Here is a 27,384-nt window from a genome sequence, read left to right as displayed (position 1 = left end):
CTTTCTCTGATCCTGATGCCACATTCTTCCTCATCAAGTCCAGCTTCTTGAATCATTTTCCCAGCATACAGATTGAATAGGTATAGAAAAAGAAAACAGCCTTGATGTATTTCTTGATTCTAAACCACACACTTCCCCATTGTCCTGTTAGGACAGTAACTTCTTCGTTCTAGGTATAGTTTTCATATGAGCATTATTAAATATTCTAAGATTCCCATTATTCTCAAGATTAGCCATCGTTTGTTATGATCCACATAGTCAAGTGCCTTTGGTTTGTCAATAAAGTACAAATAGACATTCTTCTGGTCTTCTCTGCTTTTAGTAAGAATCCATCTGACATCAACGATGATATCCCTGGTGCCACGGCTTGAACTTCTGGCAGTTCTCTGTCAGTGTACTGTTCTAGCCTCCCCATAAAGGAAACAAAGCAACATTGATGAGTGGCTGCTTAGTCTCAGTCTCTGAGGGATCTATAACAACCAACAAAAATTGGGCCACTAATCTCAAAGCTTTACAGTAATTTTCCTTAAAGCAGTCTTGTAGATAAAAGAGTAGGGGAACATGAAGTGGAATGACTGTGCATGGACAGCGAGTGGTGGCCAGGGCTTCCTTGTCAACACTGTCCTGGCATCAGGCACTGTGCTAGGTCCCTGGCCTGAATCATCTCCCTGCATCCACTCCCAACTGTAAGAAATAAGGATAATTATTTCCATTTGACAGAGATGTAAACTGAGGCACAGAAAAATGAAAGGCCTTATTCAAGGTCATGAAGTCAACTGATGATACAGTAAGAAGAAGAAATGATGCCTTCGAGTTGTGTTGGAGAAGAGTACAAAATATCCTGTGGACTGCCAGAAGAACAAACAGATATGTCTTAGAAGTTGTCTCTAGGTCAATTTGATTCTAAAGCCTCGCATTAGGACTTTTCAGCACTAGTGGTCACAAATGGTCTTCCTACAAAAAGGAAACTGCTTTTAACAATGTTTTTTGAAAACATCCTATGCTGTTTTCTCATTTCAGCTTTACAGTTGCCTTGAGAAGTAAGCAGTGTGAGTCCCTTTCACAGATGGGATGACGGAGCTCCAGAAAGGGATAAGGGCTTTCTCATTTTGTCCCTTGCAGAATGAGAACTAGGTTTGCTCATTCTACTGTGTTCCAGTTCAAAGTCTGTTGCTATTTCCATTCCCTCCTGCCACTGTGTGCGACTTTCCCACTGGCTGCTCTTCTACCACCTCTGGCCAAGTGGACCCTTGACCTCTCTTTCTGACATAGTCCTGACCTCAGAGAAAGCACTTCAAAGAGAGCAAGGGGTTGCTAGAGCATCTAAGCAGTGTACTGTGTCATTTCAGTCAGTTTCACATCCCTCTTTCCTCTAAGATACTCTCACTGTTTCTTAGATGCCGCACTGATCAAGGGATAAAGAAATGGTGATCCGTCTCACTCACCCCTAAGGACACAGAGAAAATTCCAGAAGGGCAGGCTGACAGGGGATGGATAGGGAGAAGGCAATGTGGTGTGGTGAAAGGGTCCCAGGACCATGCTTCAGAACCTGGGTTCTTGCCTTGAATGGCCAGTTAATTGCCTCTGTGACAGCCAGTGATCTTCTCTTTTTGGGGGCCTCAGTTTCCCCATCTGTATAACAAAGGGGTATCAATTGCTGGTTGTTAAATTCCCCTTTCACTGTAATGTTCTGTGATTGGAAAGCCTGATTTGATAATCCCTCTTGGAGACAATACATCCAGACCCATTGATTTATTTTGTTGCTTGTTCAGTTCTTTTCCCCAAGAATCTCCTTAAGACTTACTAACATTGTATAAATATACCACAGCTTCTCTATCCATTTGTTTGTTGATGGGCAGTTAGGTTGTTTCCAACTCCTTGCTATCATGAACAAAGCCACAATAAACATAGGTGTACCTATATCTGATTGGATGTCAGTTATGGTCTCTTTAGGGTATATTCCCAGTAGTGGAATTGTTGGGTCAAATGGTATCTCTATTTGCAACATTTTGAGAAAGTGCCACACCGCTTTCCACAGTGGTTGCACCATTTTACACTCCCACCAACAGTGAATAAGGGTTCCAGTCTCTCCACAACCTCACCAGCATTTGCTGCTTGCTGTTCTGTTAAATTTTGCTAGTCTTACTGCGGTGAGATGATATCTCATAGTTGTCGTGATTTGCATCTCTCTCAGAGCTAGGGATTTTGAACATTTCTTCATGTGCTTGAATGTCTGGCCATCTGAATGTCTTTTTTGGTGAAGTATCTGTTCATATCCTGCGCCTATTTTTCTATTGGATTATTTACCTTTATCTTGTGGTGCTCAAGTATTTTATAAATTCACACAATGAAATGCTACGCTGCATTAAAAACAAGGAACTCATGCAATATTATTCAAAATGGGTGTTCCTGGAGGACATTATGCTGAGTGAAATATCTCAGTTACAAAAGGACAAATACTATATGGTGCCACTGTTGTAGAATGAGGCTGACATCAGGGTGGGGGCAAGACTGAGAAAAACTGGATAAATTATGTTTATTGCATTGAAGCCGATGAGCGAGAGGATAGTTTAAAAGTAATACATTTTAGGGCCTTATGATTATCATAAGAGTCCGGAATGAGGGTTGCAGAGTGCGGTATACTCTGGGTGGGGGTGGGGGTGTGCGGGGCTACTGTGTACCAATTAAGGAGTTTTTCTTTTGCTTTTCAAGGAGAGGAGCGAACTGGGGTGGGGGGTGGAGAAAAGTGCAACAATGAATGAATGGAAGTCCAAAATCTCTGTAGATGTTCATTGAAATTAATAAAAATTAAAATAAAAAAGACTTAGTCTCTACTGTGTATTGCTGAGCAGTATGAGTGGACTGACTGCTCCTACGATGATAATCACCCACTGCTATTGAGTCACTTCTGACACACAGCACCTCACAGGGCAGAGTAGACCGGCCCTATAGGGTTGCCAGCCTGCAATCTTTACAGAGACAACTTCTTTCCTCCTTAGAGCAGCTGGTTAGTTTGAACTGCTAGTCTTTTGGTTAGCAGCCAAATACTTACCCACTATGCCACCAGAGCTTCTTTGTTAAGATAAACCTCCAAGTCTTTGTGACTTCACATGAGTCTAACATGGGCCATGGGAAGCTTAGCTCCCCAGTGTCATTTAGAACCTCAGGTCAGTCTGTGGGTAAAGAAAGGGTATAAAATAAAAATGTAAAATAAAAAAAGAAAGGTTATGAAGGAGAGTAAGGGAAATTTTTAGAGGCCAGGGCTGGGAGCTACATGCTGCTGACTAAGATTTAATCCCATGTCCTGTCACATTGCAAGGGAGTCTGGGAAATACAGTCTGGATGAGTGGCTGGGAGGAAAAGGAGCTACAGCACAGACACAATATACAAGACAAAAGATAAGAGACCTTCAGAGCCCAATGCGGGCTGAAGTGAAGGAGTTTGGCACAAGCAGAGGGTAAGATTTCAGGTGGAGATGTAATTGGAAGGTCCAAGATCAGCAGCTTTCAGGAGTCTATGTCCTTTAACCCTGGATGACAGACAACCCAAGACATACTCTCTAATAAAGCCTTTTTCCACATCCTAATGATGTCAGTTTGAGGACTAAGGTGCATCTGATTCAGGCCAAGGCCTTTCCAGTCACTTGCTATACATCTGAGAGCTAGACAATGAATAAGGATGACAGGAAAAAGAATTGATGCCTTTGAGCCGAGGTGTTGGAGAAGAGCAGTGAACATCCCATGGATGGCCAAGAGAACAGATATGTCTTGGAGAGGGTGCAGCTGGAGTGTTCTTCGGAGATAAAGAGGATGGGAGGCTTCACTTCACATACTTAGGGGCATGTTGCTAGGAGGGCCTATTCCTTGGAGAGGGACAAGATGCTTGGAAGGAAGGAGGGTCAGCAAAGGAGAGGAAGACTCAAACAGGTAGACTGACACCATGATGGCTGCAGTGGGGTCTTATGTGTCAGGAAGTGTAAAGATGGCACAGGATAGGATGGGTTTCAGATCCCTTGTTCATAGAATTGCTATGAGTCATACTTGACTCGACAGTCCCTAACAACATTGCCTTCTCTGTCAGACACCTCTAAACCACAAAGACTGATTGAACAGATACTGCCCCTTTTGACCTCAGTGTCTTCCATCTATAACATGGGCAGAAAAATGACCAGTATTTGCTCTCCAAGGTTTTGGAGAAACATCAGCTGTCTGCAAAAACCCACAGCACAGCCTTTATATTAATAGTATAACCACATCATTATCAATAATGAAACACAAATTAATAATAAATAAACAAACTAATGATAAATAATACATATGCCATGAGGAATGCATTAAGACTGTAAAGCTTTTGAACATCTATTGCTTCTGACAGAGTGAGATTTGATTAGTTGGCTGGAGATCACAGAGGGAGAATATTTTAGAAGAGCCTAGCAGATTGGGGCAGAAGGTAGATGCCAAAGAAGTAGTAGCACTTCTCTCAGCAAAGGCTGCAGAAATATCAGAGGTTCCTAAGTTGAGCTGAGTTGACCCTCTGCTGGAAGTGAGAACTAAGAATATAGGAAGCAGGTTCTCTCTCATGGCTCTAATTCAGGGTCAGAAGTCCCAAGAGCCAAGCCTTACCATAATGGATTTTATGGCCATGACAGGTTAGTTGAGGACGATTCAATCAGAGGTCTATAGACAGGGACCTTGCCAAATTATTGAGGAACAATGTCCATCTTTTCAGTCACTTGCTATGCATCTGAGAACTGGACAATGACTAAAGATGACAGAAGAAGAATATGTCTTTGAGCTGTGGTGTTGAAGATCCCATGGACTGCCAAAAGAGCAAACAGATATGTCTTGGAGTAGATGCAGCCAGAGTGCTACATAGAGACAAAGATAATGAGACTTCATCTCATTCTGGACATGTGGCTAGGAGAGGTAATTCCTTGGAGAGGGACGATGTTTGGGAGGTTGACACTACCTGTGGCAGTGAATTGAGTGTGTCAGAGATTGTGAAAATGGCACAGGATTAAGGCTCAGATCAGTTGTTCGTAGAGTTGCTATCAGTCACGCTTGACTCAACAGCACCCAACAAGAACAACAACAACAAACTCATTTCCTCATTCATGTGTTTATTCATTTGTTCATTCAGGACTTATACTTCTTAAAAAAACAAACAAAAGACAAATTCTACTTCTTAGAAAAGATGGGGGAAGAACTGTCCGAAAGGAATATAGGATTATGCAATATATGTGTGAGAACAATCTGGAACAAGAGGAGCATTGCAGAGTGGGCTGGGGGGGTGGGGAAGAAAAGATGCAACAATGAATAAGTAAAAGGGAAAAAAATAAGTATGCTTAGAATGCCAGTTGTGTGTCCAGAAGCATGGCAAGACTAAGAATGAACAAAGGCGAGTTTCTAGTCCTCATGGAACCCACAGGTCATAGCTAAGATCTGGAAAGTGTATGTGTACATATGTGTGTATGTTCATATAAAATATACATGTATATGTTGTTGTTGTTGTGTATTATTGAGTCAGAGCTGACCCATAGCTGACTCTCTAGTGGGTTTTCAGAGGCAGTAAATCACACAGAGGGAGACTGCCCATCCTTCTTGCATGGAGCAGCTGGTGGATTCCAACCATGTGCCTTCAGGATTGCAGCTCCACTTCTTGACATTAGGCCAGTAGTATTGGTGTAATTAGAATTTGCTTCAATTTATAGTGACCTCACATACAATATAACAAAACACTAATCCTGCACCATCCTCACAATCTCTGCCATGCTTCAACCCTTTCTCCTCCAATCTCGGTGCAAATCCATCTTTTGCTGACCTACTTTTTCAAGCATGATGTTCTTTTCCAGGAATTGGTCTCTCCTGACAATATGCCCAAAGCGTGTGGGACCAAGTCTCATCATCCTTGCTTTTAAGAAGCCCTCTTGCTGTACTTCATCCAAGACAGATCTCTTTGTTCATTTGGCTGTCCATATACATTCAGTACTCTGTGCCAGCATCACAATTCAAAGACATCATTTTTTTCCTTTAGTCTTCCTTATTCATTATCCAGCGTTCACACACATATGAAGCTGGAAGGGATTGAATAAGGTAGTGATAGGTGTTCCAGGCAGCAGGCACAGCCAGTACGTAGACCCAGTAACCAGGTGGATAGGCCCAGTAACTTGGTGTATTTCTGGATATCTACATAATTCAGGATGACTGAGTCTTGGCATGTGAAGGGGATAAAGACAAGATATGGCTGAGGAGAGGGGAGGCCTTTGAGTGGCATGATTAGGAAAGAGATTTGAACGCCATCGCAAGACAATGGGAAGACGAAGAAGGATTTGATCTCAGCTGTGACAGCAGTGCATTCGGCTACTGTGACTATGACTTTAAGTAACAGCAGGATCATGTGTTCAAGTTGCACAACTCACAACATCCACTACAGACAGTGCCTGTGCATTAGCCCATTTGTGCTGCTCACACTTCCTCTAGGTGTAAACATTATTCCCAGAGTCTCTGAGTAGTATACTGGTTAAAGCTTCAACTGCTAATCAAAAAACTGGAGGTTCAAATCTACCCAGAAGCACGTGGGAAGAAAGACCTGGCTACCTACTTCCAAAAAAAACCAGCCATAGAAAACCCTATGGGACACAGTTCTGCTCTGGCACACACATGGGGTTACCTTGTCTCAGTTCTGATGGATTGCCACTATTCTGTTTTGTTTTTAATGTAAACACAGCAGGCGCCCTGACCTTAAGGAGCTCCCAGTGTGATTGTACAAACAGTCACAAAAAGAATCATAGGTTAAAGTCACAATAATGTGTGGATGGGATGTGATTGAGATGTTTACAAGACACCATGAGCTCAGAGGAGGGAGTATCAGAGTAATATAAATCACAAAAAGAGGCACTTTGGCATTGAACCTGGAAGGACGCACACACATGCCCTGTAGATAAACTCAGAGGAGACAGGCATTCAAGGAAAAGGAAAACCATGCAGGCAAGAAGTTACTGAGGGGGGTTGTAAGGGCTGGTAGGTGAGCTGCAAGGGGGCAAAAATGTGGTGCAAGACTGATTGGAGAGGCTGAGAGTGGCAAGCTCATAAAAGGCCCAGTTGGCCATGAAAGAATCTGAACTTTATTCTGAATTGGAAGGCAATGGGGCAGGGAAATTTAATGGCATTAACCAGAGAGGTGGCGTCATCATATTTGCATTTTAGAAATATTATTGAGACTCGAGTGTGGTGGATGCATTAGAGAAGGACAAAGTAAGAGGCTAGAGACCAGTGAGGCGGCTCTTACAGGGTCCTGGGGAGATATTTTGAGAGCCTGAACAAAGACAGGATTGGTGTGGGGCAGAGCAGGAAAGACGGTTCTCAGGAGCTATTTGAGAGGTAGAATTGATCGATCTTAAAGATGGATGAGCTGTTAGCATTCCCTTCTATGCTCGGTGGCTTTCTTTTCTTATAAAGGCCCCCTCCACCCCCTGCCACACCTCTCACCCTGGTTTCTGCCAACAAGGAGGCTGATCATTAAGAACACCTGTTAGCCCAGCATGGAAGGGTGTATTTCATAGGACTCCCTGTACCTGTCTGGAAGATATGGTTGCAGTAATTGGATTGTTGTAATAATATTTATTATGATGGTAATTACACAGTGCAGGGAGCCCAGGGAGGCTGTCACCAGTGCTACGATATGGTATTTATCTTCATGAGATAGGGGTGACCTCTTTTCTTCATGAGTGGTAGTGCGTGGAGCTCCTGTTATTACATGAAGATAAATCCCAGACTCAGTGAAGGAGGAGGGTGGTAAGTGGGATTTCTGTGGTCCTGACTCCCGTGGTCAACCCCAATGTCTTAAATCCAATGGCACTGCCATCCTCGTCCAACCATCTGCTCTAGAACAAGTCTTGGTCCAGGTCAGTTCTCTCCAGATCGTGGGGGTTTTGTTCTCCACATCCATACTTAAATATAGAACAAGGGTAAGATATAGTCTGTACTCTCAGAGGCTCCTCATCTGATGACAGCACTGTCCCTGCCTTCTGATAATCCATGTTTCTTCTTCTTCTTCTTTTTCTTCTCTAGTTTCTTGTAGCAACAAGTGATGCCTCAGAAAATGCAGGGCATATCTTTCTGGGCGGGGGCCAAGATCACTATTCAGAGCTGGGTTCAGAGTATTGTATATCAAAGATTTGATGGAGCTAATTAACTGCCTAACATGAGGGAGCTCTGGTGGCTTAGTGGTAAGGAATTGCCCTGGAAACCCAAAGGCACTCTGATCAAATCCGCCATGGGCTTGAATATCATGAAGTATCAAAAAAACCCAAACAAATTTGTCTAGAAGGAAATGCAACCAGAGTGCTGCCCAGAGGCAAGGATGCTGACACTTTGTCTCACCTGTTTGGGGTACATTTTCAAGAAGGAGCCAGTCCTTGGAGAGAGACACTAGGCTGGGAAAGGTAGAGGGTCCTGAAGGATAGGAAGACCCTGGACAAGTTGGATTGACACAGTGACCACCACAGTGAACTTGAGCATGACAGAGAAGATCATGAGGATGGCACAGGTTAGGTTACTGTGAATCTTAGGTGACTTGATGGCAACAACAACACCTGACACCGATCTTAGGTGACACCTGACAACAACAACAAAAACAACAACAGCAGCAGCAGACGTGTCTTTGACAGGGTACACAGTGATCCTTGGAAGCAAAGATAACAAAGCTTCATTTCACACACTTTGGGTATGTTGCTAGGAGAGGCTATCCCTTGGAGAGGGGCACCATGCTTGGAAAAGGTGACAGGATGGTGAAGGAGACAAAGACCCTCAACCAGATGGATTTATGCAGCAACTATAGCAATGGGCTCAAGTATGTCAGAGTTATATATAAGGATGGTACAGGATAGGCCAGTGTTCAGAACTGTTGTTCAGAGGTTTGCTATGAGTCATACTTGACTCAAGGGTATCTAACAACAACAACAATAACAACAACAAATAGGCCAATCTATATCTCTCTCACGGTCCCCGAAAGTTCCTTACACACACTACCTTTGCTAGCACAATTGACTTTGAACTTTTCATTTTTCTTGGTTGGCTGGTGTCTTTCTAACCCCTTGAGGATGTTGACCTTACTTTTTACCTAATCTTTAAAACAAGTACACAAGCTTTCTTGTGTGCTTCCTGGCACCTGACTCGTAGCTCCACTGGCCCCTACTTTCAGCCAATCCTACTGGAAGCAAGATATATGTAAAAGTTCTTAATTCAGAGTCAAAAGCCTACCTGCTAAGCCTGGATCTGTGTGGTCGAGAGGAAGCCATTATATCTCTGAGCCTCTAGCTGATAAACTAGGAAACTGTTCACAGAGTTGTAGTGATGCTCAGTGAGGTAACTGTGAATGTCCTGCAAAAAAATGGCCAAGCACTGATATCTTATTTACCTATTTGATAAATGTTTATTGAAGTCCTGCTATGCAAAGGCATTTCACAAATAATGGCTAACCTTGAGAAGAATGGAAATCCCAGAACACTTGATTGTGCTCATGTAAACCTATACTTGGACCAGGAAGCAGTCATCAGATCAGAGCAAGGAAACACTGTGTGGTTCAAAATCAGGAAATGTGTATGTCACAGATACATTCTATATCTTTTCAATCCATATGCAGAATAGATTGTTTTGGAGGCTTGACATTATGAGGAAGAAGGTGGCATCAGGATTCGAGGAAGACTCATCAACAAACTGTTGTGCAGATAGCACACAACCTTGCTTGCCCAAACCGAGGAGGACCTGAAGCCCTTGTTGCAGGAGATCAAGGACTGTAGTCTTCAATATGGATTTAAGCTCAACATCAAGAAGACAAAGATTCTCACCACTGGGCCAATGGGCAGTACCATGATAAATGAAGAAGAGATTGAGATTGCTAACAATTTTAGCTTGCTTGGTTCTACAGGCACCAGTAGTTAGGAAATCAAAAGATGAATAATAGCATGCATTAGGAAAATCTGCTATCAGGGACCTCGCCAAAGGTCCTTCAGAGTGCTGAAGAGCAACAATGTAAGTTTAGATACTAAGGTACACCTGATCCAGGCCATGATCTTTGCAGGTTTTTTTTTTGTTCTGCATCAGAATTCTGGACACTGACTAAGACTGAAGAAGAATTGATATGTTTGAGTTGTGGTACTGGAAAAAGGTATTGAAGATACTAGGAATGCCAAGAGAATGAACAGGACTGTCTTAGAGAGGCTGAAACCAAGCTTCTCCTTGGAGGCAAATATTTTGAAGCTCAGTCTCATGTAATTTGGGTATATTGCCAGGAGGGACCAATACTTGGAGAAGATATATCATTCTTGGAAAGGTGGAGGAACAGTTCAGGAGAGGGAGACTCAGGATGAGATGAATTGAGACAGTAACTGGGGGTAAAAAGGGTAGATGTGTCAGAGACAGTGAGATTGGCTCAGGATAGAGTGGGGTTCAGAGCTATTGGGCATACGGTAGCTGTAAGTCTTAGTCAACTTGATCACACCTAACAACAACAACTAAGTACTAGGCACTATTCTGATTTCTGGAGACAGTGATTAAAAGACACAAAATCAAGGAATTTGACTTCTGATGAGATAGCATAGAGACCAATTTTTATCTTCTTTACCAAAAATTCAATTATAAAATCTGGAGAGAATGTCAACTCAACTCGTTGCTACTCAGTCAGTATCAACTCAGAGCAGACCTGCCATTGCATTTCTGAGGCCGTAAACCACATGGGAGGAGATTGCTTATCTTTCTCCCAACCAAGATTTCTTGACTGCTGTTACTGTGAATGTATTGTGGATCCAAGTCAGATGAAATCATTGAAAACTTCTGTCTTTTCTCCATCTGTCATGATGCTATCAGCAGCAAGGATATTTGTTTTCCTAGTGTTGCGATGCAATCCATATTGAGTACTTTAGTCTTCGTTCTTCTCCAGCAAGTGTTTCTTCTTCGCTTTCTGCAAGTGAGGTTGTGTCATCTGCATAACGCAGGGTTATTGATGAGTCTTCCTTCAACCCTGATGTCACATTTTCCCTCATAATGTCTACCTTCTCAAATGGTTTGCTCAGTATTGAATGGATTTGAGAAAGTTCCTGGATAGAATAGAGAAAGATAAGTGGGTACATTGACTGCAATTCTTCCAAGAGAGTGAACAGGTTAGACTCACCCATAGGCTCTCTGGGATAAAAGACCAGACATCTACTTCCATGAAGAGTACAGCCGAGGAACTCTTAAGAGATATTTCTACTCTGCCATGAATTGGAAGTGACTCCACAGCACTCAGCAACAATATAATTTGTCTCTCTTTTTTTTAATCATCACTGTACCCCTGCCTAAGATCACCCTTCATCTAACCGTGGAACCAGATCTGAGAAGGTCTTTAGAAACACCCTCTCTGAAGTGAGTAAGAAGGAGTGATGCTGGGATATTACAAGACAAGTTTCCGGATAGAGGAGCGATTTGTCATCACCTCGTTGGGAGGGTGCCTGCTTCCAAAATATTGCTTGCGATTTTGCTAAATGTATCTTAACGGGAGTGGTGTAAATGCTGTCAGAGATAGAAGGAGAGAGTGATGGCGCCATTCGGGATAATGAACTGCTTAGTTAAGATGAATCCGTCTCCACTCCTGATCTTGCTTCTTGATACCGTGTAAGGGGGGCTTAGGCATCAAGGTTGATTGGTGGCAAATTTAATGCAGAGGAAGACAGAGCTCCATCTTGAGCCAGTTTCTAATTAATTGGCAGATTCACTTCTCTGAGAAATGAGACTGAGTTGTGCCAGGAATGAAGACGGCACAAGGCTGCCTCTGCGTCCAGTTTGTATGCAGAGACTCAGGTTCTGGCCCAGTTAACATCAGATGTGTGGCTGGTTGGAGTTGGGATAGTCTAGACATCTAGCTTATCCCTTATTTAATGAATGAGGAAACTGAGGCTGAGAGACATCTGATAGGCAGCACAGTTGAGATCAGAACTCCTATCTCCTGAGCTCTTTTCAGAGCTCATAGCTCCTGGCAGGCAGAAGAGCCCATTTCCTCTGCTCCCCACTTGTATAGGTGCACCTTTCCTGTGACAGATGTTGTTGTTGTTGTTGTTGTTGTTGTTATGTGCCATCGAGTCGCTTGCGACTCATAGTGACCCTATGTACAACAGCCCTAAACTCTGCTCTTTCCTGTGCCAATTGCACCGTCTCCAATACACCTATCCCAATTACCCCAGGCACTGAATCAATCCACCTCATAGAGGTCCTTCCCCTCCTGCGCTGTCCCTCCACCCTACCAAGCATGATGTCCCTCTCCAAGGACTGGTCCCTCCTTACAACATGCCCAAAGTATGTTAGATGGAGCCTCAGAATCCTTGCCTCCAAGGAGCTGCCCGGTTTGACCCTTTCCAGGATGAATCTGTTTGTTTTCCTAGCAGTCCATTGTACACTCAATACTCTTCTCCAGCACCACAGCTCAAAGGCATCAATTCTCCTTCTATTCTCCTTGGTCATTGTCCAACTCTCTGATGCATAACAAGTGATTGAAAATACCATGGCCTGTATCAGATGCACCTTAGTCTCCAGGGAGACACCATTGCTCTTCAGTACTTTGGAGAGGTCCCTAACAGCAGACTTTCCCATTGCAATATGTCTTTTAATTTCCTGGCTACTGGTGCCAAGAGTGTTGACTGTGGAGCCAAGCAAACTAAAGCTGTGAACAATCTCAATCTCTTCACCATCCATCCTGATGCTGCCATTTGTCCCAGTGGTGAGAATCTTTGTCTTCTTGACACTGAGCCTCAATCCATATTGTAGGCTGCAGTCCTTGACCCTCTGCAGCAAGTGCTTCAGGTCCTCCTAATTTTCAGCAAGCAGGGTTGTGTCATCTGCATATCACAGATTGTTGATAGATCTTCCACCAATCTTGACCCCACATTCCTCCTCATAGAGCCCAGCCTCCCAGATAATCTGCTCTGCATACAGGTTGAAAAGGTATGGAGATAGGACACAACCCTGGCGTACACCCTTCCCAATTTTGAACCACGCAGTGTTTTCTTGCTCTGTTCTGATGACTGCCTCCTGGTCCAAGTATAGGTTTCTCATTAGCACGATCAAGTGTTCTGGTATTCCCGTTCTTCTCAGAGTCAGCCACAGTTTTTATGATCCACACAGTCAAATGCCTTTGCATAATCAATGAAACACAGATAGACATTCCTCTGGTATTCCCTGCTTTCAGCCACGATCCATCTAACATTAGCTACAATATCCCTAGTACCACGACACCTTCTAAACCCAGCCTGGACTTCTGGCAGTTCTCTGCTGATGTTCCAGTTGTTTTTGGATAATCTTCAGTAGAATCTTGCTTGCATGTGAAATTAATGATATTGTTCTACAGTTTCCACACTCTGTTGAGTCACCCTTCTTTGGGATGGGAACAAATATTGATCTCTTCCAGTCAGTTGGCCAAATGGTTGTTCTCCAGATTTCTTGGCACAGCTTGGTGAGCACATCCAGGGCAGAAATAAGTGATGAGTAAAGACGCGTGTGCCAAGGGCAGGGACAACACTGATACGAATGGTTAACTCCACAGTAAGCGATATATCTTTCACTTTTCTGTGAAATGCTGGTCTGTCTGATACTTCTCTAAATCTGAACATTCAGATTAAGACAGACTAGGAAGAATGATTGGCCGTCCACTTCTGAAATAGCAGGCCTCTTAAAACCCAATGTATATATGTATGTGACTGATAGTTCAATAAAACCAAAGAAAACCAAATCATTTGCTGTCATTTACTACTTAACAGTGGGTCACATATGAACAAAGTAGAACTGTTGTGTAACATTTTCACGACTGACTTTTCAGAAGCAGAGCAGCATGTCTGTCTTCCAGGGTGCCTCTGAGTGGGTTTGAACCATCAACCTTTTGATTGTTTAACCAATCATAGCACCCCGCATCTGAGGCTCAAATAGGAGCAGGCATAAACGAGCCCAAGTTGCATACTTTTAGAAACACCTTCTCTCTCAGAAGGGTTGAAGCTTCCTCTTATCCTGCACCTTGAGGGCAGGGTCCTACATAGATCTCCAGGCTTTGATCCCACTGGGTGTCTGGCTGACCCTAGCATTTCAGCATCTCTTCCTTGTCAATCCTTGCTCACCTCTGACTTGCACCTGGACAGTGGGGAGTGAGAGGGGAGGTCAGCAGGCCTGGGAAACATGGTGTCACCTCATCTTCTCAGTGGTACTCCTCGGCTTGGGCAAGGCTCTTGGCAAACCTTTAAACATTTGTCATTGAGTCAGACATTGTAATTGTTCCTTTCACACTGAGTCTTAACGGAGGCTCAATGTCTCACAAAACTCTCTATAGAGGAGTAGAGAGAGATCCCTGGGCCAGATGATTGACATCACATTTTGGGGAACCCCATAGGGAAGGAGGAGGAGAGAATCTGGGAGATAATTTTTACAGAAAAGACCAGTACAGAGGTTTGGGAGAAGGTGGAATTGTGAAATAAAAGCTGGAGAAGTGTTAGATCTAGAAAAGGACTTTTCTTATTTATTTCTTTTTTCTTTTGGAACAATATCTTGGCTATGAACACTTTCTCCTCTCTGTTGGAAGTCTGTCAGAGAAGGTGATTTCTCACCTGTTACTCAGGTGTTGATTGGTGCTGTCAAAATTCACATCTGCTGAGGAGAAGTGCCTTCTGTTTGCTTCCTCACATTCTGCCCTGGCCAATGACCCAACCTCCTTACTTGGTGTGGAGCCCACTCTTCACCTGATGCTTGTTCTGCCCTTGCCATACCTTACTAGGTCTGACCTCAAATCCTGTTCTACTTATTCCAACTTGTCCCTGGTTCAGGACACCCCTCTACCTACCATGCCTCCCTCAAGTGTAAACTTACCCATGTTATTGTTGTGGACTGTCGAGTTGGAACCAGCCCATAGCTGACCCTTCAGATGGTTTTCAGAGTCAGTAAGTCCCAAGGGAAGAGAGTGCCCATTTTTCTCCTGCAGAGCAACTGGTAGATTCAATCCACACGCCTCAGTGCGGGTAGCACAATTCCTTACATCTTACCAATAGGTTTCCCTGTTTAATGTCTACGTCGTTCACTGCTGCGATTCCTGGGCAGACCTTCTCTCCCTTACCTTGGCCAGCACCGTCTCACACACACTGGCTGCCTCGTCTCAGCCTGACAGATAGACTGATGCAGAGGCAGCAGTGGCTGATGGAGCAGTGAACTGCTGCCCTACAGAATTCCCATGTGACCTCAGCAATCACATGACTCTGCTTCTGCGTGTTAGCAAACCAGAAAGACCTGTTGTTGTCCAATTGGCTCCAAGTCATAGTGAGCCCGTATGTTACAGAGCAGAACTGCTCTGTGAGATTTGGGTTGTTTGGGTTTTTTGTTTGTTTGTTTAGAGTATAATAGTAATGATAGCTTTATTAGAAAATTACATTTCCAAAGGGATGGATCTGCCCCACTGAAAGGAAATATGGGGGGAAGCAATGTGCTATTGAGGTGAGTCTGTGTTTGGATGGGCCTCAGTGCTGGAGTTTGGCCAATGAGACAATGCCACAGAGAGTTCAAAGTTTAGTAGGTGCTTTTCATTCTGGTCCTTGTTCTCTGATGTTGTCCACGACCCAAAATGTCCCCTACTTCTGACATCATTCGTGTGCCCAAGGCACCAATTTTATGCATGTTAATATTGGCTTTCTGCTTCTGATAGCTTAATTTTCTAAGCATAAACTTTTGCCTCTTTTCTCGGTTCTAATCCTTAACACTCCCCATCCCTTGAGAGATCAAGCCCTTAAAAATCTAATAGTGTTTTGGGCAATGGCCGTTCTAGCTGCTTCATGGTAGAATTGGTCTTTGTCCTGCCTACCGGGGCTATGGATCTCTCAATGGTCCTACGTTTGTGGGTCTCCAAACACTGTGGCTTGTTATGCCAAGAGGGTCAACAGACACAGGAGTAGGAGACAGGGTTGCATAAGCCGGTATCTGTGGGATCTTCTTGACTATTTTCTTTATTCAAGTGGATCATTAGAATTTTCTTCCTCAGGCTTTGTAGGCAGGTTTGAACCATCAACCATTAAATTAGAAGGTGAATGTAAACCATTGGCCCTACTAGTGAGCTGAAAGGCAGCAAAAGTCAGTGGAAAGCAATTGGTTTTCTGTGTTAGTCTGAGTTCCAATATAGTCATTTCTGCTTACATTTGTGTCACATTGAACATGCGTGCCAAACAAGATCCAGGCTGCAATGCTTCTTTTGTGAAGAAGGTGTATTCACAGCACTTATTCACAGAGGCGAGTGAAGATCAGAAGTGCCTGGCACATAAGAAAGCTTCAAAAGCAACACGGTCTTCATCCTATTTTAATTCTCTGCTGATATTAATGGAGCGCACATTCCAGAAGGAGAGGCAGATGTGCAACAGACAGTTACATTCCAGTGTGACATACGCAGCCATCACAGTGTCGTACAAGGTGTGGGCTGTTGCACAAGCCGATGCAGAAAGGGGAGTGAAAGTAGTGTAAAAACTAGAGGGTACCACGAACCCGGGGAAGGAATTTGTAATTTTAGAGATGAGATCTCCCATCTTTTCTGCTGCCTGGAGTCCCACCCCATCAGCTGTCAGCAAGGCTGAGAAGAAGGGGGCAGGGCAACTCCACGCTTTTCTCTCCCATCCATCCACCTCCCAATGTGGCTCCATGTAAGGGACCCTAGCCTAAGAGGCATAGCATCATATCTGCTTCGGCTTGCCTTGGATAGATGTTTTCAGGGTCTGTTCCAAAGGGCCTTTGCAGGGTGGGAACTCAGATGAAGCAAGCTAGGTACCTAGAGCAAAACATTCAAGAAAAGATTCACTTTCAAGGTCATGTAATGGAATGTTGCCTTTGTCTCACACTTCTCATAGCCTTGACTCTAGTCTCGCATTGCTCAGCCAAACAAGGGCTCCACTGGATGAAAAATTAAGGGAAAAGGAATCCTCCCAAATGCTTCCTTAACTGGCACATGCCAGCTCAGATCCTTTGTGTTGTCTCCTGCTTGCAATGGTCTCCCCTCGGCGTCAACGTGGCTCACACTCACCCTTCCTGACCTCAGAGAAATCTCCTCAAACCACTGTGCCTCTATTGTTCTCTGCTTTAGCCTGCCCTTCTTTTCATTATACTTGTTGTCACCTGATATTTTAAATTATTTATGTAGATCACAATTTCCTTTTTGTCTTCTCTGTACTGACAGCTCCATGAGGTCAGGGAGTGGCTTGTGTTCACTTCTGTTTCCCCAGTGCCTCATACAGTACCTGGCACAGAACAGACTCTTTATAAATATGGTTTTTATGAGTGAACGAAATAAAGGAAGAAAAGAAAGGTTCTGAGAAGTTCTGAAAGGAAGGAGTATATTTAATTTTGTTCAGCCTAGTATTTCTCTGTCACAACCATTGATAGACATTCCAGTTGTCTAAAACGCATATTGTTGTATACCATGAAGTTGGAATTGATCCATAGCTGACCCTTCAATGGGTTTTCGTCATATGAGAGAGCATTGACCCTCTTTCTAGAGTAGAAGATTAGCTGGTAGATTTGAGCCACATACTTTTGGGTTGGCAGCACAATTCCTTACCACTAAGCCACCACGCTTTCCCAAAATGTACATTGGAGTGTTTTAAGGAGAATAGCTTTCTGCTTTCTAGCCACAGGGAGCTCTGGTGGTGTAGTCTGTAGGGAGTTACACTGCTAACCCAAAGGCCATACCTTTCTGGTGGATCAATTCCACCAAAGTCTCTGAGGGAGAAAGATGGGGAATATTCCCCTATGTGACTTGTCCTTGTTCTTATGTGTCATCAAGTTGACAATTCATAGTGACCCTATGAACAATAGTTCTGAACCCTGCCCCATCCTGAGCCAACCTCATTGTCTCCAACTTATGTCCCTATTACCAATCCATCTCATTCAGGGTCTTCCTCTCCTGAACTGATGCTCTACCCTTCCAAGCATGATGTCCTTCTCCAAGGACTGGTCCCTCCTGGAAACATGCCCAAAGTATGTGAAACTGAGTTTCAAAATCCTTGCCTCCAAAGAGCAGCCTGGTTTCATGCCTCCAGAAACTCTATGAACTTTGATAAATGCAGATAGTTGTAGAGGAGCTTTAGGCCTTTTGTTCATAGAGTCGCTATGAGTTGTGCAATCAACAACAACAACAAGACAGATCAGTTTATTCTCTTGGCAGTCCATGCAATTCAATCAATACTCTTCTCTAGCATCACAATATAAAGGCATCACTTCTTCTTGTGTCATCCTTCATCATCATCCAGCTCTCTGATGCAGAGCAAGTAACTGCAAAGACCATGGCCTGGATCAGGTGCACCTTAGTCTTCAGACTGACTTCATTGCTCTGGAGACATCTCTAACAGCAGACTTTCCAGATGCAACTTGTCTTTTGATTTCCTGACTGCTGGTGCAAAGAGTATTGATTGTTGATCCAAACAAGATGAAATTGGTAACAATCTTCATAGTTAGGTGTCATCAAGCTGACTACAACTCATACCAACCCTATGCTGCACTTTTGTTATAATATCCAACAGTTCACACACACTTTGCTAGTCAATTTTGACGCACAGTGTGACTGACAGCCTCAGAAAACCACCAGAGGATCTGCTATGAGTTGATTTTGGCTTAATGACAATGAGTTTGAGTTTTTAACATTTTATTCATTATACAAGAATTCCTGATGGTGTAGGAGTTAGATATTCACTGCTCACTGAAAAATTGCTGCCAATCTGAACTGTAACCTGCTAACATTCCTAATAAATCCCATAACCATGAGTATGGTTCTGTGAGATCTGTATGGTCATTGCAACAGATTCTGGACCCCGTAGAGCAGTAAGATTGGTGTTGGAATTATTAGAAATAGGTGCAGGAGCGTGGAAGATCATGTTTGACCTTAGAGGAATTGGTTCTGTGCTGTGGATGTTGTTGAAGGGAACAGTTCCCCTCTGTGGAGTTAATAGAGGTTAGGTGGGGTCATCCCCCTGCTGCCTTCACTCATTTTACAATTATGGAGTTACCCTGAAAACATCTATCCAAGGCAAGCCGAAGCGGATATGATGCTATGCCTCTTAGGCTAGGGTCCCTTGCATGGAGCCACACTGGGAGGTGGATGGATGGGAGAGAAAAGCGTGGAGTTGCCCTGCCCCCTTCTTCTCAGCCTTGCTGACAGCTGATGGGGTGGGACTCCAGGCAGCAGAAAAGATGGGAGATCTCATCTCTAAAATTACAAATTCCTTCCCTGGGTTCGTGGTACTGTCTAGTTTTTCTGGAGTTACTGTAAATCAAAATTGACCCAATGGCAACCAATAAAAATGATTTCTGCACTACCGTAAGGCATCAGGGCAACTCCACTCCATGCTGTTTTTAATCACCATTGAATCGCTCTGACTCATGGCTACCTTATGTATCAAAGAATTCTGCCCAGTCCTGCACTATCTTAATGACCATTGATGTGTTTGAGTTCATTGTTGCAGCTCATCATTGTCTTCATTAGCCCTCTATTTCTCAAACGTGATGCTTTTTTTTACACTTGTTTTTTCCTGATAATGTGTCGAGAGAGAGAGAGAGACCTAAAGTCTTGCCATCCTCATTTCTAAGGAATGTTTTGGTCTTCTTTCCATCTATTAGTTTGTTATGCTATGTTGGCTTCCATATTGCTGTGATACCATAAATGATACTACTAATGTCAAACATAGTAGCAGGGTCACCCATGTTGAACAATTTTCAGTAAAACTTTCAGACTAGAATAGACAAGGAAGAAATGCCTGGTGATCTACTTCTGGAAATCAGCCAGTGAAAATGCCACTACACTCTTTTCTTTGAATTCACTACTTTCCAAGGTCACACCTCTCCCCCTTGTGCAGTGGGCTGTTCTCTGTTCTCTCCCTGGCTTGCCTCTATGAATCTTGTTGCTTTTAGCATCTGCTACAGCCATTAGGGCTCTTATAACATCACCACCCAGTTACCAGAGTTGCAACACCCCCTTAACTATCCCCTGCCAGACTCACACCTGTGATTCCCTCATGGCTGGCCAAGAAACAGCAACCTGCAAGCTGGCTTCTCCACTTCTGGCCCATCTCACGTGCACACACCATCTGCACCCCCTTGGGCTGGCTGGCAGGTCTGTGTATCTGAGAATGTGTCCTCTCCTTTTGAGTGGGAGGTGACCCTTCTCTCTCATCTTGAGCAGCCATGCAGACTTATAATGCTCAACTCTTACCTGCATTTTCAAAGATGAACCCTTGAGGAGGGCAGCCTCAATGAAAAGTGAGCCAGGTGAAGTGATCAGCCCTTGGTTTGGGTCAGGTCCTACCATCAACCCCCACAGTTATACACTCTTCTCCCTAGGACTAGACGAAACATAAGATAACATAGAACTGCAAATGTAAGCTGCTTGCTGGTCCTTTCTGTGATGTAAACATCATTAATTAATCATTAATCAATCATCATTAATGATGGAAATCTTATTAAAGAGGCTGCGTGTGCCATGGAGAAATCTTCACGATGTGGTGGTTAAAATGCTTGGCTGCTAACTGGAAAGTTAACAGTTTGAACGTAACAGCAGCTTTGCAGAAGAAAGCTGGGGCAACCTGCTTCTGTAAAAATTACAGTCTTGCAAACTCTTTGGGAGTATTATGCTCTTGTCTTAGAGTTCGCTTTGAATCTTGATGACACTGGGATTGGGTTTGGTTTGGATGTACTGTAGTGATTACCATAGAGTCCGAAATGCTAGATTCTAACCCCAGCTCTGTCCCTTTCTTGTTGCTGTTGTTGAGTGCCATTGAGTCAGAACCAATTTATAGCTGACCCTTCAGTGGGTTTTTCAGAGGCAGTACGTTTCATGGGGGATGATTGACTGCCCATTCTTCTCCTTCAGAGCAACGGGTGGATTAAACCATGTGCCTTTGAGACTGCAGTCGAATTTCTTACCACTAGACCACCAGAGCTTCTGTCACCTTCTGTCACCAGACCTGGGTAATCTTGGCTGACAATTTTACTTCTCTGATTCCTCATGGAAAGTGGGAATAATAATGATTATTCTCTCCTTGGTTGGTTGTGACTATTGATTACGAGGAACTTACTTGCATAAAGCACATAACCCGGTGCTTGGCACAGACAGTCAATACTATAGAAGTGTTATTCATATGTCCAATCTGGGCTTGGCTTGACCCAGAGACCTTTCTCTTATAAGCAACCCCTAGGTGTAACCTCTTTTCTATCACAGTTTGGAACCAACTGGGGCTTTGGGACTTCCTTGATCATCTCAGTTGGGCTAGATTTCCTCATCTACCTTTACCATTACATATCCACTGAAATGAGAGAGCACTGTGAGATCTCTTCTCTCCACTGTGCCTTCTCTGAGGGCAGACAGTGCTTCAGCCATCCATGCATCTGACACTCCAGACCAGGCCTGCACAGAGCAGGAGCAACAAGCTTTGAGGGTGAGTGATTGAGGGGGGAAAAGTGGTCCTTCCAGTGTGCCGGGGTCGCTGCTTTTTTGGACCACTGCTTCGCTTTGAATGACAGATGATATTTGTCAGAGATCTGGTTGTTGTGGGAGTAAGCAAGTTTTCCAGGGCTTCCTTGCTCTTTCCTCAGGCATAAGCTAAAATGGAGAGGGACAGCATCTAGTATCACATCCTAATGTTGATTTTTGGGGACCCTGGTGCATAGGATAGGGGCTCAGGGATGGGTAACACTGCACCAGCAGGGCTCCACCTCTGGCCAAAATCAGAATCTTCCCCAGGTGAGCCCCACATTTACCCCTTCAAATTGAAGATTGAGGCCTGACGTCCTGCACCACACAGGTGGAATCTGATTGCAGGTTCTACATTGATTCTTTCAAGGTCAATTCTTGTTTGTTTGTATTTTTTTTCCTTGAGTGTTGTTACCATTAAGTTCCAGGGAGGGGTCAGGTCCCCGGGCTCGATCTGCTCAGGCTGTCTGCACAATTGAAATCCTTGAACCCATCCTGGATAATTTTCTCATTAAGACTATCAGACTGGATTGATCCATTAGATCAATGATCAGACATCAGCCAGCAGGAAGTCAATGAGGTGAGACTGGATGATCAGCCCAAAATGAGGACCCCAGCTTAGCTGAGATGGGTGCTCAGTCCTGGAAGATGGGGTTGGGAGGCAGAAGAGTGGGTCAGAGACTGTACCACTTGGACTTTGTCCCAGTCTTCTCGTACCCTATCCCGGCCCACGAGCCAAAGGAGAGGGCAGGGATTCCTAGGCACAGCTGGCTGCACAAAGCATAAACTGGTGTCAACTTTAAAAGACTTGAGAATTCTTCCCAGATACTGTGGTTGTTGTTAGGTTGCTGTTGGATTCACCCCCAACTCACAGCAAACCCATATACAGTGGGACAAAACATTGTCATAACAAACTGAAGATTGATCAATTGTGATCCATAGGGTTTTAATTCATTGGTTGATTTTCAGATGGCCAAGTCTTTCTTCCAGTCTATCTTAATCTGAAAGATCCATTGAGATACGTTCAACATCACAGCAATACTCAGCTCCACTGACAGATAGGTAGTGGCTGAGCAGGAAGTCCATTAGCTAGGGCTGAACCCAGGTCTCCTACATGAAAGGCAAGAATTCTGCCATGGAGCCACAATGACTTTCCCAGATGGTCAATCTTCAATCACCTCAGCCATCACCACCACCACCAGGATTAAGAGATGGGACTGACCTTCACTTTGGATAACAAAGCATATGTGGTAGGAAATTTAGATATTGAGGGAGCAAACAAGCTATTTCCAAGGGCTGTCCACTTTGGGCATAATTTCATTTGGAAGCTGACAACAGAGCATTCAGAACACTATATTCCAATGTGGATTTCACCAGACCCAGCGCATAGGATGATGATGCGGTGAAGGGATGGATAATGCTGGATTTAGCACACTTCAGCACATTTATTTCCTAAAGGATTTACTAGGCTTATGCATAGTGACTCTCTAGTACTGAAAGGGGTGTTGGCAGGGGGGTTGGTGAAGAGAGTGTTTGACCAAAGAATTATTTCTATGGGCATTTTGTAGAAATCTGTTTTTGACATTTACTCAAGGTGCCATTGGGTCCTTCATTCATGAGAAAACTCATCCCAAGAAGTATTTTTGGGGTTAGAGGAATTCCATCAGAGCCAGGAAGATGTTAGTGAGGAAGAAGATGGTAGCCTCACTGGGGCCCACAATTAGCATTCATGTAGACACACTGTATGCGGTGCCACCTATAGCTGTGCGGTGCGAAGCCAGCTCCCTCGTTCTCCCTCTCCAGCAGCCCATCCCTCCTGAGAAGCTCATGCCCCTCATCACTTCATTCTCTTTCCTCCCACAGGCTATTTGACTGTCAGCATCGAGCCTCTCCCACCTGTGGTGGCTGGTGATGCCGTGACCTTAAAGTGCAACTTCAAAACGGATGGCCGCATGCGTGAGATTGTGTGGTACCGGGTAAGTGGTCCTCGCTGTCCTTGGTGACCCTCTAGAGACTATTACAGGCATGGGTGCAACTCAGACCTGAGCTCTCCTGTGTCTTCTGCCAGGCCTTTCCCCTCTGCTGAAACCCCCTCAGAGGTTGCCATGCCCAGCTTCACTTCTGCCTCTAGAGTCTATTTGTTCTGGCCTCCTTTACAATATACCCCTAGGAAGGCTGGATGGCTGGATGGAGAGGTAGATAGCTAGACAGACAGACACGTACATGGCTAGATATCTGCCATGGAGTTGGCTTCAACTAATGGCGACCTTATATACAACTTACGATGTTCTCTAGTCCTGCATTGTCATCACAATTGCTTGTGTGTCCAACTCTATTATTACCAATCTTCCTGGATAATACCTCTGTTTCAAGAAACCTCATTAGCATCAAAGCGTACCTTTCTGAGAACACAGTGGACCCCAGCAGCAGTGTAATAGCGAAAGAATATCTCATGCTGGGATTTCGGGCATGAGACTTTGGGGAATGTTTTGGGCAGGGATCAAAGAAGGACAGGAAGTTCTATTATCTCTAAAATCAAGTTACAGAGGTACTTGCCATATTATCCCACATACAGGATTAGTCCTGGTGTCTAGCAGCATAAGTGTAAGTCTGCTAACAGATGCTGGGAACGTCAAGCAGGTGCCCATCTGTCCCAGGTCCAGGGTTTGGCGACAATAGAAACAGCCTTAGGTCTTGGAACACTAATAGATGCCTTCGTGTGTCTGGACAGGTCTTCCCAGACTATTTTCCCTCTGCACAGGAGAACTAAGCCTCAGCTTAGGAGAAGATCCAGTTGGCCTTTCTTTTGCTACCAGAGCCAAGGTCCCATTACCTTGAGAACCAGTTAGATGAGAACTTCCTTTTTATCATCTAAACATGGGTCAGCAAACTTTTTCTGTAAAAGGATAGACAGTAAATGTTTTTGCCTTTGCAGCCATATGGTCTCTGTCACAGCTACTCGACTCTGCTGTTGGAGTGTGAAAGCCTCCACAGACAATGCGTAAATGAAAGGCTGCATTGGTTTCTGAGGGCTGCCATAACAAAGTGGCGCCGTCTGAGTGGCTTACAGCAACAGACATTTACTGACATTTTCATTTTCCATCATTTTCTGATTTCTAGTGTCCTAAAACACTTTTAAAGTATTTTTCCAATGATTAAACCTTGGCATATAACTAGACTAAAAACAGGTGGCAGACCCATTTGGCCTTTCCGCCACAGTCTGCTACCCCGTGATCTCAAAAAACACTTAGGCTAACTTTGGTAAGCTATGCCATCCTTTCTTCAAATGAAACCAGTGGGTAAAATAATGAAGGCGAACTAGCCTGTCTGAAGATGGGGGAGATGGACGGTGAGGTGGGTGCCGTTTGGTCATCAACCATGGAGAGCTGGCTGTCCTGGTCCTTCAAGTGCCACTTTAACCACTGTGTTGAGCATGGTAACCATTCGTTGCCTTGGCTCAGAGCAGCTCTCCCTAATCACCTTCTGGCTCATAGTCCTATCTTGCTTTGCACCAACCTGGCCTTGCTGCTGCTTCTTGCAGTTTAGTCTTTTGCTAGTTATGTGCTATTTTGTTGGCTGTGATCGGAACCCTATTTAACCACAATCAAGTTTCTCCATCTTAGCATAAAGCTCTTCTTGCTCGGAATAAATGCTGGGGTGCTCCACCAAAGCCCTTCTGGCATCCCCGGTCCCACAGGTGTGAACCTGACATCCTATATTCCCCAGAATCCCAGTCTGAGAGGAAGTTTCCATCCTAGATAGATCAATGGGTCTAGAGAAAGTCAAGGCATATGTTAAATAGTGCTGTGAACTGAATCGGTAAGAGGCGTATTTACATGATATGGGAACTGCTTGGCTGGCACACGCTGAGAGCATCTCATTAGCACCTGGCAGAAGGACTGGGAGAAATTAATTCCAGCTCACTGCTGACGATGGAACCACATCTCTCACTCAACCAGCCCGTAAATGAGATCAGAGTGAGGGGTAGTGAATGCCATATCCAACTGATAGACAAAAAATATGGAAACCCAATGGAAACACTCTATGGGGATCAAGGTAGGACAGACCTTGGAGACAAAAAGAGTTCACTGGACATCTCTTTGCTTTCCTGGCTCTTGTAGGAATTGATCTCACTCTTGTCACTTTCCTTTGAGTGCTCACTCTTGTCACTGTCCTTTGGATGGTGAAACTCTCCTTATAGAGATGACTGTCAAGATCAAGGTTAATGCCAGAGATAGGGGAAACCCAGGTGTAAGGAACCAGAAATTTGTTTTCATGAAACTCAACAGATGTTCTCAGAAGATAGATGCAGAGGGCTGGGGGCAAAAGGGAACCTAGGTTTTTATTTGGACACTATTTCTACCTTTCTCTACCTTAACACTGAGATCTCCTTCTCAACCCCACCCCATCAGCTCTCTAACCTATGATCACATTGATTGCTTTAAGAATCAGTTACATCTCTTACGGTGTCAGGCCCTGTGTCTCAGGCTACGGTAGGCTGCACTAATTAATTTATTTTATTTCATTTCACATCCTTTGACTGAGGGCTGCTGGAGAGGGGTATGCAGATGTATGCAAATCATATGCAAATCACCTGGTGGAGCCAACTGCTTGGGCCCTTTGAATTCTGTAGCTGGACTGAGGTGGTGGCTCAGTGCTAGTGCATTTCTGTCCTTGGGATCAGGGGAGCCTCCAGTGCACACAGGGATGGTGAGGGAGACAGCACATAGGAGGAAATCCCAGGGAAATGGTCCCCTGAGACTCCCCGTTTTCTCTTTGCCTGCTGCTACTCTGGCTTTACAGCACCTCTTGTCCAAGGAACCAGCTGAATGGCGAGAGATAAGAGCTTACGAGGATGGGACCACCAGGAGCAAAGTTTCTAGAAGGGAAGTAGAAGCACAGGGGAAGTTCTTGTCTCCTTCTCTCTCCTGTCTGACCCTCTTCTCATTCCCTCTCCACTTACCAGACAGCCCCCCACAGCCTTGTCCCCTACCTCCCTCTCCCTGGAGCCTGCCCCTGCCCAAACAGGGAGGCCAGCGTTGTTTGTTTTCTGTATGTGTGTTTGCTTCCCTCCCCAGCTTCCTTCCCCCACCCCTGTGAATGAGCTTACACAGCCCAGCTTGGAAGGAAATGAATAGATTACACAGCCCAGCCAGGACTGGATCTCCAATCCCTTTAGAAAGGAAAAGCAGGGCATTGTGATGAGGCCGTCGCTGTTGCTCAGCCCAGCGTGCACAAAATGGCCCAAAACATGTGTAGAGTCCAGCGGGCTCCCCTCTGCTCCTAAAGACATTATCTAGAAATGGGATCAGACGGAGCTTTCAGAACACATGAATATATTTGATTCTTTGAGTAACTTAGGGGAGATGATGAAATTGTTGAAAGCAAAAGCGGTCACCTCTTCAAGGTTAACAAGGTCTGTAGGTGAACTTTTGGGGATGTCCTCTCTTTAGGACCTCTTTGTAAAGAAAGAAGACTTTTGGGAGGATGCCTGCTCCTTGGACAGGTTGCCCCATGGTCTAGCCAACTGGTTAGATCCAGCTGATACATAGAAAAGGATATAAAAGCCATGAAATGTATTCAGAAAGGGCAAGGATGACACACAAATTCTTGAAGCGTTCTGTACTTTTATTTCTGTAAGTTAAGTGTCTTTCATCTGTTCCTTTTGGTAAAAAGCTTGTCTAACAGATATTGTTCTAAAACCAAGCATCCAAATTAAGACAGACTAGGAAGAAGAATTGGCCATCCACTTCCAAAATATAACAGGCCATCAAAAACCCTATGTGCCATTCCACTACTGGGAATATACCCTAAAGAGACCATAAATGACATCCAAGTAGATATATGTATACCCGTGTTTATCGCGGCTTTGTTTACAATAGC

The 27,384-nt window shown here is 44.3% G+C and overlaps 1 protein-coding gene across 1 annotated transcript in view; it reads left to right on the top strand.

The window, feature by feature from the left end:
- Positions 1 to 27,384, top strand: part of IGSF21 (immunoglobin superfamily, member 21) — a 407,272-nt gene that overhangs the window by 135,202 nt on the left and 244,686 nt on the right. The window contains exon 2 of the mRNA XM_006883689.1: positions 23,365 to 23,477. Coding sequence (XP_006883751.1) covers positions 23,365 to 23,477 — 113 coding nt within the window. The remainder of the gene's footprint in view (positions 1 to 23,364; positions 23,478 to 27,384) is intronic.

The sequence above is a fragment of the Elephantulus edwardii genome, unplaced genomic scaffold (assembly GCF_000299155.1).
Source record: "Elephantulus edwardii isolate Elephantulus edwardi_28Jun2011 unplaced genomic scaffold, EleEdw1.0 scaffold00028, whole genome shotgun sequence".
NCBI lineage: Eukaryota > Metazoa > Chordata > Mammalia > Macroscelidea > Macroscelididae > Elephantulus > Elephantulus edwardii.
The sequence above is the reverse complement of the archived record's forward strand: the minus strand, read 5'-3'. Positions and strand labels throughout refer to the sequence as shown.